General features: G+C 34.2%; 1 protein-coding gene across 2 annotated transcripts in view; it reads left to right on the top strand.

Moving 5' to 3' along the window:
* The window catches only part of LOC108767888 (A disintegrin and metalloproteinase with thrombospondin motifs 9), a 44,726-nt gene extending 31,753 nt beyond the window's left edge, over positions 1-12,973 (top strand). The window contains exons 8-28 of one of the 2 annotated variants that reach the window (XM_018518020.1): positions 332-546; positions 965-1,117; positions 1,655-1,804; positions 2,749-2,900; positions 3,163-3,502; positions 3,942-4,030; positions 4,160-4,507; positions 4,800-4,966; positions 5,063-5,313; positions 5,644-6,022; positions 6,401-6,559; positions 6,643-6,783; positions 6,995-7,120; positions 7,252-7,419; positions 7,597-7,812; positions 8,241-8,432; positions 9,667-9,855; positions 10,244-10,572; positions 10,703-10,839; positions 11,034-11,227; positions 11,655-12,973. In XM_018518020.1, the coding sequence (XP_018373522.1) occupies positions 332-546; positions 965-1,117; positions 1,655-1,804; positions 2,749-2,900; positions 3,163-3,502; positions 3,942-4,030; positions 4,160-4,507; positions 4,800-4,966; positions 5,063-5,313; positions 5,644-6,022; positions 6,401-6,559; positions 6,643-6,783; positions 6,995-7,120; positions 7,252-7,419; positions 7,597-7,812; positions 8,241-8,432; positions 9,667-9,855; positions 10,244-10,572; positions 10,703-10,839; positions 11,034-11,227; positions 11,655-11,744 (4,185 nt within the window). In that variant the 3' untranslated portion in view covers positions 11,745-12,973. The remainder of the gene's footprint in view (positions 1-331; positions 547-964; positions 1,118-1,654; positions 1,805-2,748; positions 2,901-3,162; positions 3,503-3,941; positions 4,031-4,159; positions 4,508-4,799; positions 4,967-5,062; positions 5,314-5,643; positions 6,023-6,400; positions 6,560-6,642; positions 6,784-6,994; positions 7,121-7,251; positions 7,420-7,596; positions 7,813-8,240; positions 8,433-9,666; positions 9,856-10,243; positions 10,573-10,702; positions 10,840-11,033; positions 11,228-11,654) is intronic. The other variant, XM_018518021.1, reaches the window with a different exon arrangement.
* The last annotated feature ends 297 nt before the right edge of the window (positions 12,974-13,270 follow it).

Below are 13,270 nucleotides of genomic sequence, written 5' to 3'. Positions count from 1 at the left end.
CAAAAGTAAAATATATTTTCTATATAGAATATTTGTGAAAATAAATGAAAAAATATAATTTTTTTATAAACTCTGACTTTGAGTCTTACATGATCGAATAAGGTTCAAATAAAAATAAATTAAAAATAATAAAGAAACTAACAATAAACATTGTTTTTCTAAATTAATTTTAAATAAAATTCTGTAGGATTTACTTTACTGGCGTGAAGTGCATTTTTTAAATAATAAATTTAAAAGTGGTCCTTATTTAGTGCCTTATTCGGTTCAGGTATCTTAATTTATTACAACTGAATTACCGGATATGTTTCTATTTGCCCCCTTGGAAGGATAGGTTTCACGGATCTACAAGGACCAGTCTATCGGCAATCCAGTAAGCATTGCAGTGATGAAGATCGTCAAGACTGAAGAAATATTCGGTGTCAAACATAGCGGAAGTGATGGAATCGCGGCGGCTGAAATGTTGAAGCGATTCTGCCAATGGCAGAAACGTAACAATCCCGACGAACCCTCACCGGAACACCACGATGCTGCGCTTCTATTAACCAGGTTTGTATTAGAAGAATCTATATTGTAAAAATATACATTTTTCTATAATATGAAATTTTTCGTAAAAGTTACTGTTTTTTATAAAGCATCAATAGTTTTTAGTTAGTTTAGTAGACGATTGAAACTAAAATTTTTCTTGTCTAAAGTCTAAAGCATTTAAATTTAATTTTTAGAATGTAATTAAATAACAAAACTTTATTTAAAATATATTTGTAAAGTTATTACCTCATTAATTTAAAATTTCAAGAAAAAATTAGAATGTTGACAATATGTTTAATAATGAATATAAAATAATTGCAAATAATGGCTTTCCGCCAAAATTTTTCAACTCAAATTTATCGAAACAATGGTCTTATAGAAATAAATATTCGAAGTTTAAGAATATGTGACATGTGTACAATCTGAAAATAATTTTCAGAGAAAATCTGTGTCACAATCCACGCCAAAAACGTTGTGATACTTTGGGCTTGGCCGAGCTGGGTAGAATGTGCTCGCCTGGATCTTCGTGCGCTATCGTGCAGGATAATGGATTAGCCGCAGCGTTTACCATCGCACACGAGATTGGTCACGTGTAAGTATATTTATCGGTCATAAAGTATACAATGCGTTCTTTATAACTTATGTTACATAATTTATGTAATAAGATCATTTAAATCTTTCTTGAAAGATACGCCGTATCTTTTTCATGAGATTGTTACTGTGCTATATATATCTATTTGCCATGAGATGTGTGTCTTCATAATCAAATCTTTGATTTTCCAATCTTATTCTTTTCTCTGTTCTTTTTACAGATCTTGTATTATACATTTCCCAGTAAACACCAACTAACAATAATCAATGTCATAATTTTATACTCAACAGTATAAATGTAACATAACATATGTTATAAATTACATTGTTGAGTATAAAATTATAGCATTGATTATATGTTACTTTGTGTTTACTGGGCTTATATTTCATACTATTTCTTTTTGAAGCATTTTTAATTAATCTTTAAATCTCTAATTTTCCAATCCTGTTTCGCTTTTCTTGTTTATGCGTATATTATGACTATGATTTTTTTTAAACATTCATACCACTCAGAGAAAATATTCAAAATGCATTACAGGCTTAACATGCCGCACGACGACGACTCCAAGTGCGCTGGTTTCAGGAATCGTTCGGGTGTGCACAACGTAATGTCCCGCATGTTGGACGATAATACTTTTCCCTGGGAGTGGTCCAAGTGTTCCCGACACTATGTCACCGAATTTCTCGAGTGAGTCAGTCATTAATTGGCGAATGACTCGGTTATAAACGATGTGCCGGGGAGCATTCTGGAAAGAGATCGTTACTAATTGACTCGTGACCTCTACTTGAGACAGTACGCAATGCGATGTCAGGTTTCGTCTGTTGACCGCGTTGATTTGCCTTTCTGTTCATAGCGGTACAATTCGTGGGATCTTTAATTCATTAATAGTTATTGGCAATGTTCCGTCTTTAAAATAAGAGATTTATTAAGTTGATTTTTAATAAATAAATAACTCTTTCTCTGTTCTTTTGGCATTTAACTTTCTGTAAATATGTTACAACTTTTCTAAATAAATAATCGTATTTAATTTGAAAGTTCTCTCGTGTTCTTTAAAAGATATCTCTTTAATGTCTCTTGATGTCTCTTGTGTCTATATTTAGCGAAAGGCACTTCATATGTCTCAAGTTAATGGCGCGTGTATTGCGTTTAAATAGGTTTAATCAGGTTAATTAGGTTTATTTCTGTTTTTACTATCAGAATAATTTAATTACATCGTGTTCTCTTAATTAGTTAAGGCAATTAATTAATTGTCATTTGTAGGCTTAAGTGTAACGCGTTCTAAAATTGCGTTTTGAATCACGATTCAAGCACAAATAGGAAAGCCGAGAATAAACCGTTTGCGTCAAACACGTCGATTTCCAGGGAACGGATGTCGGCCAGACAAATTCATTTCGATCGAGAAAGGCAATGTCGCGAGTTTTTCTATGACACCGAAGGGGCCGGAACGAGTCATCGCCGTCGCTTAGAAATCCGGTTTAACGAGATTCTAAGTGACTGTTATACGCTCGTAATATATTTCACGCATTGTCACGAGAAATATAATCCTCAAAGCTATTCGGGTGAATGGACAACTTTCTCTTAATTAATGAGATCGAGAATTGTTATTAATTCGTAATGATTTTTTGTTCCAGAGCCGGATATGCTAACTGTTTGCTTGATGAGCCCAGTAAAATGATGGAGAGACAAAACGGTCGGTTACCCGGTGAAGACTATTCGGAGAACAAACAGTGCGAACTCGTCTTCGGGCAAGGATCCAGAATCTGTCCTCATATGGTGAGTGATGGTAAGTCGAAAACGTTCTCTTCACGCGTTTGATGGAGACGTATTTGCGTTCGTATCAGACAAAATACATTCTATCCTCTCGCTTATTTTAATTTTATGTTTAGCCTGTGTCTTTATATAATATTATTAATGACTGGAGATATTATCTATTGGAATACACGTTCAAGCTTGCTTTTGACTTGTCTACTCCGTAGCGTTATTACGACGGAATTCGCTTAAGAATTGAAGTAAATTGAGGGCTTGGTCGGTTACCGGCCAGGCAGTGTGTAGGAGACTGTGGTGCACCGCGCCACTGTGGGATCATCATCAGCAGTGTCACACTCAGCACATGCCCTGGGCTGATGGTACACCTTGCGGCGTCGATAAATGGTGTCATCGCGGTGAATGCGTCTCGCGTAGAAACCTCGAGCCGGTGCACGGTCAATGGGGCGAGTGGGGAAGATACGGCGAATGTTCGCGGACCTGCGGTGGTGGCGTCAAGAGGAAGTATCGCGAGTGCGATAATCCGGCGCCGAACAACGGCGGCAATTACTGTATCGGCGAGCGCGTAAAATACCGCAGTTGCGGCACCAGAGAGTGCCCATCAGGTAGCCCAGATTTTAGGTACGTGTCTTGTATGAAGAAAATGTACTGCATAATCCGCTAGAACATAGTTTTATCCATTAACTGGCATTCTAATGGCAAGACGACTGATAAAGCGTTAATATAATTGCTTCGACGTTAAAATGTATACGGAAGAAAGAACGTTTTTGTTAAAGTATCTGAAAATCTAGTTAAATACAGATCTAAAAATAATTTTGTTGAACTACCAAAATAATTATGGATGCTCAAGTTGGTTGTTAGAATTTTTACAGTGTTTATTATACTTGAGCGTCCTATATAATTGTTTTGATGGTATAACAAAATTATTTTCAGATCTATATCGCTAACTGCATCTAAATTTTTAGGTCCAGCAACATCGTTCCTTTAGTATATATTAATTAGTAGTGGATTATTCACCCATTTCAATGCATTAGTATTTATATTTTTCTTTCATTTACAGAGAACAGCAGTGCTCGAAATTCGATAATAATAACTTCAACATTCAGAATCTTGCTAGAGATGTTAAGTGGCATGCAAAGTATACAAGAAGTAAGCAAAATGATTAATTTTTTTATCATTTCTAAATTCATCTTTTTCTTAATCTATGCGATAGATTTGACCCAATTTCCGGAGGAATTTATGTGAGGAAGATATGATTTTTGGAACTTTTTTTTATAGTATTGCCACAAGATCGTTGCAAACTATACTGCCAAGTGGAAAGCAATCAGTATTACATGTTACGCGACAAAGTAATCGATGGGACACCCTGCGGCCCCGACACTTTTCACACATGCGTTAATGGCCAATGTAAGCCCGCTGGATGCGATCACATCTTGAATTCGACAGCCGATCTTGATACCTGCGGGGTCTGCAGAGGTGACAACGCCACTTGCCAGAGAATCGCGGGCGCCTACAACACTAGCGTGTACGGTTATACTAGGGTAGCTAAAATTCCTGCAGGCAGCAGCTATATTGATATTAAACAACACGGATGGCTGAACTCTCACAACGATAGTAATTATCTCGGTAAGATTTTCCTGCCTTGTTTAGATTTTTTAAATTAATGAATCAGAAACGTACTATATCTAAACAATTAATTAGGATATTATCATATAAAATTAGTAAATTGAAGATAATATAAAGCTATTCTGTTCGATATTTATATAAAAATATTGTCATGTTAATGTAAAGAAAATTACACATAAAGATTTATTGTGAATCAAATGTAATATGTACATGTGAGCTTATATCTCAGCTTTTTTATTAAAGTTTTTTTAATTTATTATTTTTTAAACCATTTGAACATATTGTTATATAGCGCTACGGATTGGAGAAAACGGAGAATATATTTTAAACGGGAACTTTATGGTAATGCATCGTAAGGTGATCGTGCATCCGGGCGTCACTATCGAATACAGCGGACCGGAATCGGTTGTGGAACGACTGAACAGTTCCCGGCCTACTGCCATCGATTTAATTTTGGAGGCAGGTTCATCGTTTACATTTTACAATTACGTCACTTAGCTAAAAGTAGTTTCTCTGGTTATGTGACTCCGCTCAACTAAGAATACGGAATTCCAGGTATTATCCGTAGGAAACGTTTATCCACCACAAATTACGTATGAGTACACTGTACCCAAAAGAATTCTAAATAGCTACACATGGTTGCTCAGCGATTGGTCAACCTGCAATCGAATGTGTCAGGGTATGAAGTATCGTAAAGCTGAATGTAGAAGTACTGAGCACAAGGAAGCGGTGCCCGATGCTTATTGCAGAAACGAGGAAAAACCGCAAGAGGAGAGTCAGATGTGCAATGCGCATTGTACGCTGCAGTAAGTGAGAAACGCGTGCGAAAGGATCAGTAATGTACCACTTGGAAAAATTAAAAATTAATGAAATAAGAACATAAAGGAATTTTGCTGAACACAAACTAATAGTAACATTATATCACTATTGCAATTTTCTATTCAATAATGTAACTGTTATGTACAATATGTAGTTATATTATATTCATATTGAATAGCAAATATTGATATAATGTTAGTTTATGTTTAATGGGATATATGCACGATTTTATGCGCATAGTGTAGCAAAATTTAAATGGTATTTCTGCATTCATGATGACTCTAATTACTGAATCTACATATTTAAATCGCTTTCAGATGGCAAACGACTTCCATGTCTGAATGCTCGAATCACTGTGGTCCAGGCGTGCGAACTGTCACCTCGCGATGCGTTCAAATCTTGCTAGACTCATCGCATCCTCCGCGACCGATACCGGCGCACGCATGCTTGCACATCGAGAAACCGAGCGAGCACCAACCGTGTGTTGGTCCTTGCGACGATGCTCATTGGAGTTACAGCGAATGGAATGTCTGCAGTGTCTCGTGCGGCGGCGGTGTGCAATTGAGAAGCGCGATATGCGTTGGTCCAAATGAGAGGCAGGTACGAGATGAGAATTGCGCCAGACAGGAGAAACACCTTAAGCGGACGTGCAATCAAGAGGCTTGTCCTAAATGGGATTTGGGAGAGTGGAGTCAGGTAAGATATACGCTATACAGAGATACGTAAAACGTGATGTTAAAATCAGATTAGCTTGTTGATAGTTTTTCTTAGAATTTGTCATTATAATTTTTCAAAATTTTTATATGAATTTCAGAATTTTTCAAAATTTCTTAATAATTTTATAATTTTTTAGAAAAAAATAAAAAATCTAAAAAAAATTTTTATTAAATTAGCTATATAGAAACATTTTAATATGTTATACAGAACACAAAACATATTTGTACTTTAAATATCTTTCTCTTAAGATCAGTACTTTCTGATAACGAAATATAATTGATCAGCTGTTATGCTTTAAATATTTTATTGGATAATATTCATTAATAATTTGGATTAATGGATGTCATGAAATATTAGTGTTCCGTGACTTGTGGCATGGGAAAACGACATAGAGCTTCCTGGTGCCAGGTCGAGAATCGCGTGGTATCGCGCACGTTCTGCAGCGGTACGCCGGTCGTAACGGAGGCCTGCGATGCTGGTCCTTGTCATCAATGGCATGCTGGCGATTGGAGTCCGGTACAGTACATTGGACAATTTTTTGTACACGTTTAATAAGAGAGAGAGAGTTATCAGGTTGAATCTAGTCTCTTGTTGTACAGTGTTCAGTGACGTGTGGCGAGGGGACGTCGCGAAGAAAAGTCGTTTGCAAGAATGCAGACGGTGCTCCAAGTGACGGATGCTCCATTGCTGAGAAACCAGAAACTTCGGTTATTTGCACGCTAAAACCATGTCTCAATGTAGTAAGTTTTCATTATATTTATCGACAAAAACAATTTTTGAAGCTAATAATACAAAATTACAAGACTCGAATATAGATCGAATAGAATAGAATAGAATTTATTCTCTTCAGCATTTACATAAAAAAAGAGATTAGTTATTTTAAATCATTTCCATCTTTATTTTTTTTCTATAATACAACATTTGTAAAAGAAAGTCTTGCTTTCTTTTTAGGTAAGCGTACCGCCGACCACGTATTCAACGAATCCTTCACGTGAAGATTCATCTCCACAAGAAAACGAAATTGATAACAACGGTATTACATTTCACCACAAGTGGCACGTAGGACCTTATGAAGAGGTAGGTTTATTTACTATAGTCAATATTGTTTATTAGAATGTGCTTTATTTGCATTATAGTTTACAGCTTCCACAAATTCTTTGCAATTTATAATTCGGAATAATTCATATTATTTTATCATTTATGTATAGTGCTCGGAAAAGTGCAATATCGGATTCAAAAGTAGAATAGTGAGATGTATATCGAAAATCGGGATGGTTGTACCCGACTATTATTGCGATTCTAATCAACAACCGATAGTCAGAACGACGTGCAATCATCACCCATGTCCGGCTTGGAATACGGGCGACTGGAGTGAGGTATTGAAACATTTTTTGTTATACAAAATTAATATGTTTTGTATGAACACTATTTTTTGTGTACAGAATTAATTATGATATAAAATTATATTAAATATTTTTTTTAGAATATGTTTCGAAAATATGCAGTGATTCTTCTGATTAATGATATGCTTTCGATGATTTTAATGATTTTAGTGTGACGTAACGTGCGATAACGGATTCCAACATCGTCAAGTCCGCTGCCAAAGGCATGACGGTGAAATTTTGCCGCACAAGGAGTGTAGCGAAGAACAACCAAAACATGTGCGAAGATGTCAGATGGAATCTTGCAGAAATAATCCTAAAAACAGCAGAGAGAACAGTCTGGAGTCTAACATCATTCGTAAATGGAAAATGTCTAATTGGACTCCGGTAAGTAAACCGTATATTATCTAGTAAAATTATAATATAAAGATATATGGAGCAACGTTTATTGATTAACGAGATTGTATTTTTATCCTTTAATTTTTGAATAGTAATTGAAGGCAACAATAAAAGTTGAAGTTTTATCGGAATTTATCTCTATATGAAAATCAATGGAAAAAGAAATATATAGGCATTTTAAAAATATTAACGAAACATCGTTTTAGGAAAACTATTTTTATTAAGCGAAATATCTTGAACGGAACTTCTCTTAATCCCCATTTTATTTTAGTGAATCATAAACGTAATAAAACAGTTAAAACAATTCAACGGAATCGATATTTTAACGGGCCAATTTTGACAATAGCGACGTTGAACGCTAAATTTGATCGTTACGGATGTGTGGCCAGTTTGCACCGAATCGAAATATTTTGCAGTGCTCGAAATCATGCGGCACCGGGATTCAGACGCGAAGAGTGGAATGTATGATGAGAAGAGGCAATCATGGGCCGGAAGTACCCGTTAAGGACGAGCAGTGCATAAGATCGAAATCACGCAAACCAAAATCGCAGAGATTATGCCAACGCATTGCCTGCGATTTTATCTGGCAAGAAGGCACCTGGTCGGAGGTATCTTTATACCTCAAACCTTACGCCAATGCTACAATCTTCCCAGTCAGAAATGATAATCGACGTCGATTCGAAGCTTTCGACATCGAATCGATATCGATTCGGTGTCGATTCCATTATCATTTCTGACTGGGTTGCTACTAGGCCCAAATTTTACGAAAATTTCACAACCTTAAGTAAAAAAAAAACATGAAAGTCAAATTGAGTTTTACACGCACGCAAATGTTGGTGTATATACACTATACAGCAAAGGGGAATAACGATTATTGACAACGATGGCACAAATAACTAATCCTAATTAATCGCATATGAAAAATGGCTTCCATAAATACATGGTGAATTATGGAAAATGCATGATACCTTTGATAACTCATAGGATCATTGTGAGATCCGTGCGAGATGTTTGCACAATTTAATGTTTCTTTTTCAAACAGTGGACTTTTCTGCATGTTATTAATCTCACATTTATTCAGAAATATGTATATACACAGAGTGTTTTCCACTTAACGAGTGTAAAATTATATATATTTAGATATTAGATAATTATAGATGTTTAATCACTAACGTGTGTATAACTTGCACTATATCTAGCAGATTTAGGAAATATTATTGATTTGTAATATTTATGCATAACACTAATATCAATATATATAAAATATCCTGGGAAATTAAACCGCCACATATTATACAACCGTTATGCACTGTACAGATAATATCGTACAACCACATGGTCTTAATAAAATGATAATAGCCTGGAATATATCACAGATTATAGTTTTGTTTCAGATTACGCATGAGCATGTATATATTTATTTTTAATTGATTGCATAATTTTATATTTTAATGAGAGAATGTATCTTATCGTATCAAGTGAACTTTAAGCAAATGTCAATAGAAGAAGAGTTAAACGAAATTGTATATTCTATTTTAATGAAATAGACTATTTTTGCAATGTTTAACTATGAATAAAAATGTAATTTTAACGAATATTAAATTGTCGAGAGACATGAAATTTTTGCAACTGCGGTTATAATAATTATTTGTAATAATTTGCGATACTGATTCTCCGATACGTTCTTTCATTATGAAATTTATTATGACTTTCATTTATGACTCTAATCAACTTTATCAAGACACGATTATCAATAGAAATATTGTAATAATTTCTGCGTACTTGAGCTTTTTTACTTCTTTTGACATAATCAAGATTTATAGATGTTTATTTTTCCACAAGTGTACGCCGGACTGTGGCAAGGGAATACAACGTCGTGCTATCACTTGTCATCGAGTAAACCGCTACGGATGGATCGATCCAACTCCAACGGTAGGTTGTCCGATGGATCAAAGGCCAGTCGGCGAGCAGATTTGTAAACTACGCGAATGTAACGATAAATATTATTGGACTACTGGCCCTTGGAGAAAAGTGAGTGCCTCTTTGAAATATTATTGAATTCAATATATATCATACTAATCACTAATCCGCAATTATAGCAATATATTAATTTTAAATGAAAATAAAAAAACTTGCAACATTTCTTGTAACTTAAGAATTATATCTTAAGAAAAAATTATGGTTTATAATCGATTATAAAGTTCAATTTAAAAAGTTGGATTAATTATTTTTTAAAGCAAAACATTTTTTTCAATTTTTTGAAAATTTTATACCGGTCTGATTCTTTAATTTTTAATATTAATAATAATTAATATTAATTTAATAAATAATATTGTTATTTGTAGCATTAACTAGCTTTTATTTTCTATTTCTTCTCCTATAAATCTCTTTATATCTATTTTTTTTTCTGTTTCTATAGTGTAGTCATCCTTGCGGACGCAAAGGTCGGCAGATCCGCAGGCTTTATTGCCACGATGCAATTATTGGCAAGAAAGTAGCGCGGTTCCATTGTCCAGCTGAATACAAACCATTACGAAAGCGCAAGTGCAACCAAAGAAAATGCGGTCCGGTCACCTGTCTCGAAATCCAGAAACGACTCAAAGCTACTACGGATGGCGAATATCCGTTGTTAATCGGTGGTAGAAATATGACTATTTATTGTCACGGAATGTCGAGCGCCGAGCCGCGAGAATATCTGACTTTGCCAGCTGGCGATAGCGAGAACTACGCGGAAATTTACGACAAAAGGTTGGCCAACTATCATTTTACCCTCGATGTTTACAGCATTAGTTTTACAACAATTTTTTATTTTTTTAATTTTATTTTTTTTTAATAATTTCGTGTGATATCTTGTAATAATTTGATTTTGATATATCAGATTAAGGAACCCACACACGTGTCCGTTCAATGGTCAAAGAAATGACAGTTGCAACTGCGTGTCCGAATTGGGAACGGTGTCTGGCAGAACGATGTTTAAGCGGGTACGCATAGATCCAGCGAAACTTTTTATTATAGGTGAGCACAATGTTTATACATACTTTGAATTTGATTTTTAATTAAAGCTTAGAAGTTACGTTTACAGAGACGATTGTATTTCACGGGGAAGGGGAGAAGTGGAGGAAATATACATTTAATTTTTAATTATACATTTTTATATACATTCCATGCAGTTCTGTACACTTAATACTCTGGAAATGTTTTATGTTTAGCGAATGATTACACGTTTTCGTGGACAAAAGGAATGCAACGCGTGGAGTATGGCAAAGCCGGTGATTGTTACAGCCTCGTCGAATGTCCACAAGGACGTTTCAGTATTGATTTGAGAGGAACTGCTTTGGGACTATCGCCAGAAATTACTTGGGTTAAGGAAACCTCGATCTCTTCTCTCGCAATCAATAGAATTGTAAGTAGAATTGTAAGAATCAGTTAATTGAAAAGAGAAAGTGGTTATCGATTTATTCAAGATTGCAAATTATATACATACTTATATTGCAAATTTAACACATTTTTCGTTTGTTTTATATTGCTTTATTTATTATTTTATATTTATATCTCACGCACACATATAATATATAAAATCAAAAATGAAATCAATAAAATTCTGAAAAGTAATTATTAATCAACGCAATCACTTAGTTTTGATGTATTTTTTTATTCAGCAAGAAATTTACCAATTTTTTTCTTAGAAGACCGATTCCAAATTTCTTTTAGACTAATTTAGACAATCGGAAAATGACAAATTTTAAGATGATGACAGATTTTGTTTTTGTTTCTATGTTAATTTTTGAAAATATGTTCTAATACATATTTTTCATGTTACTTGGAACTAGAATAATCAACGAATCGTCGGTAAATGCGGCGGTTATTGCGGCTTCTGCAAGCCGACGACGGGCCTAAAGCTGGACGTATTACCTCCCTAGTCACAGCCATCAACTTTTTTTTGGTACTTCATCTATCTGTCCTATGATCCCGCGACTACAAGCCACGGTATCATAACCACCGATTTGCTTTAAATTCGATTAGTTTTTTTAGTAGCTGCCGGAAAGAAGTATATATATATTTTTTCAATATACGTATATATTGAAGATAGCGATATCGAAACTAATGGACTCCAGCGATCGATATAGCGGAATGCACATGACACGATGTACAATCTATCACTGCCGTCACACATGTGCGATTATTATACAGATAAAAATAACGAGTTACGATTATGTGTTTGTAGAAAACGTGTCTCTATGCAAAACTAGAAAGTTTGCAACTAGAAAAAAAGAAAAAGAAAGCAATTTTTATTAGTCTAAAATAAATATTAATATAAGAGATATTTTCTCGCCACAAATCGAATTTCCAGCAGATGTAACGATATCATAGTAATTGTTACATGCATTTTATGTACAAACTTAAAGTAATCGATAATGACATCTAATATATGAATTCACCTCGTGATTAATATTATGCTCTCTCGATGATCTTATGATCCTACAGTTTGCTCTTATCGTGATACACTGCCGTTTTCTACAATGCTCCATCGATTTTAAAAAGAAGAGACGTTAAGAACGATTGATGCTTTATTTTTACTTTAATAGTAAAGTATCTATACATATAGAATGTATAAGTGTAACTGAGATGAATAACTTGATTAACATCTTGGCACTAGTACAATTAATAATATTTGTAGCTTCCAGATAAAAAGAAAAAAATATACTCGAGTTTATGGTTTTTACACAATGATGAATATTTTGTACATTTTTTTACTTGCAGTGAACAGTAGAAACAAACTTAAAATTTCTTAAACAAGCTCTGTAGGATATAATTTTTCCTTTTTGCTTGCATCGCGCGCGCATAGGAAAATATCGTCCGTTTTATTTCGAGGATATCGCGGTAACATTCATAGCGTAGACGTGCACGCGTAAAATGAATAAATCTACTAGTAAGATTCATAGCGTACGCGTGTAAAGTACTTTGAAAATAGTATACACTGTGTCTGTTAATATCTAACACACATAATTTCATCTTATTGCTAAAAAAGGAATATCATGTAGGATGCTACGGGAAGTTTCACAAACTGTTTCTACTTATAATTAGGGGATGCATCGATTCTATTTCTTCCTTAATAAAGATTATCTCACAACTTATTTATTGTCGCTTAGCAAACATATTTCTTGATAATGCATTTACTGAAATTCAATCCTTGGTGAAATTCAATCCTTTTTCGGAGTTTTCCATACAATTTTTCAGAATTTTACAGTTTCCTAAATATTTTTATAATTTTTTAGAAAGTTTCTCACATTATGTTATCCAAATTGGAACACTTTTCAGAAGAAAATCTGCACTTTTCTAGAATTATTTATACATGTAAATTCTGAAATATTATATTTAAAGATTTCTTATTCTATAATTTCTATTAAAATAAAATTTTATAAAATCTGAAAAAGTTTAAGGTAGT

This window comes from Trachymyrmex cornetzi, unplaced genomic scaffold (genome assembly GCF_001594075.2).
Source record: "Trachymyrmex cornetzi isolate Tcor2-1 unplaced genomic scaffold, Tcor1.1 scaffold73, whole genome shotgun sequence".
Lineage (NCBI taxonomy): Eukaryota > Metazoa > Arthropoda > Insecta > Hymenoptera > Formicidae > Trachymyrmex > Trachymyrmex cornetzi.
This window is presented reverse-complemented; position numbering and strand designations above follow the sequence as displayed.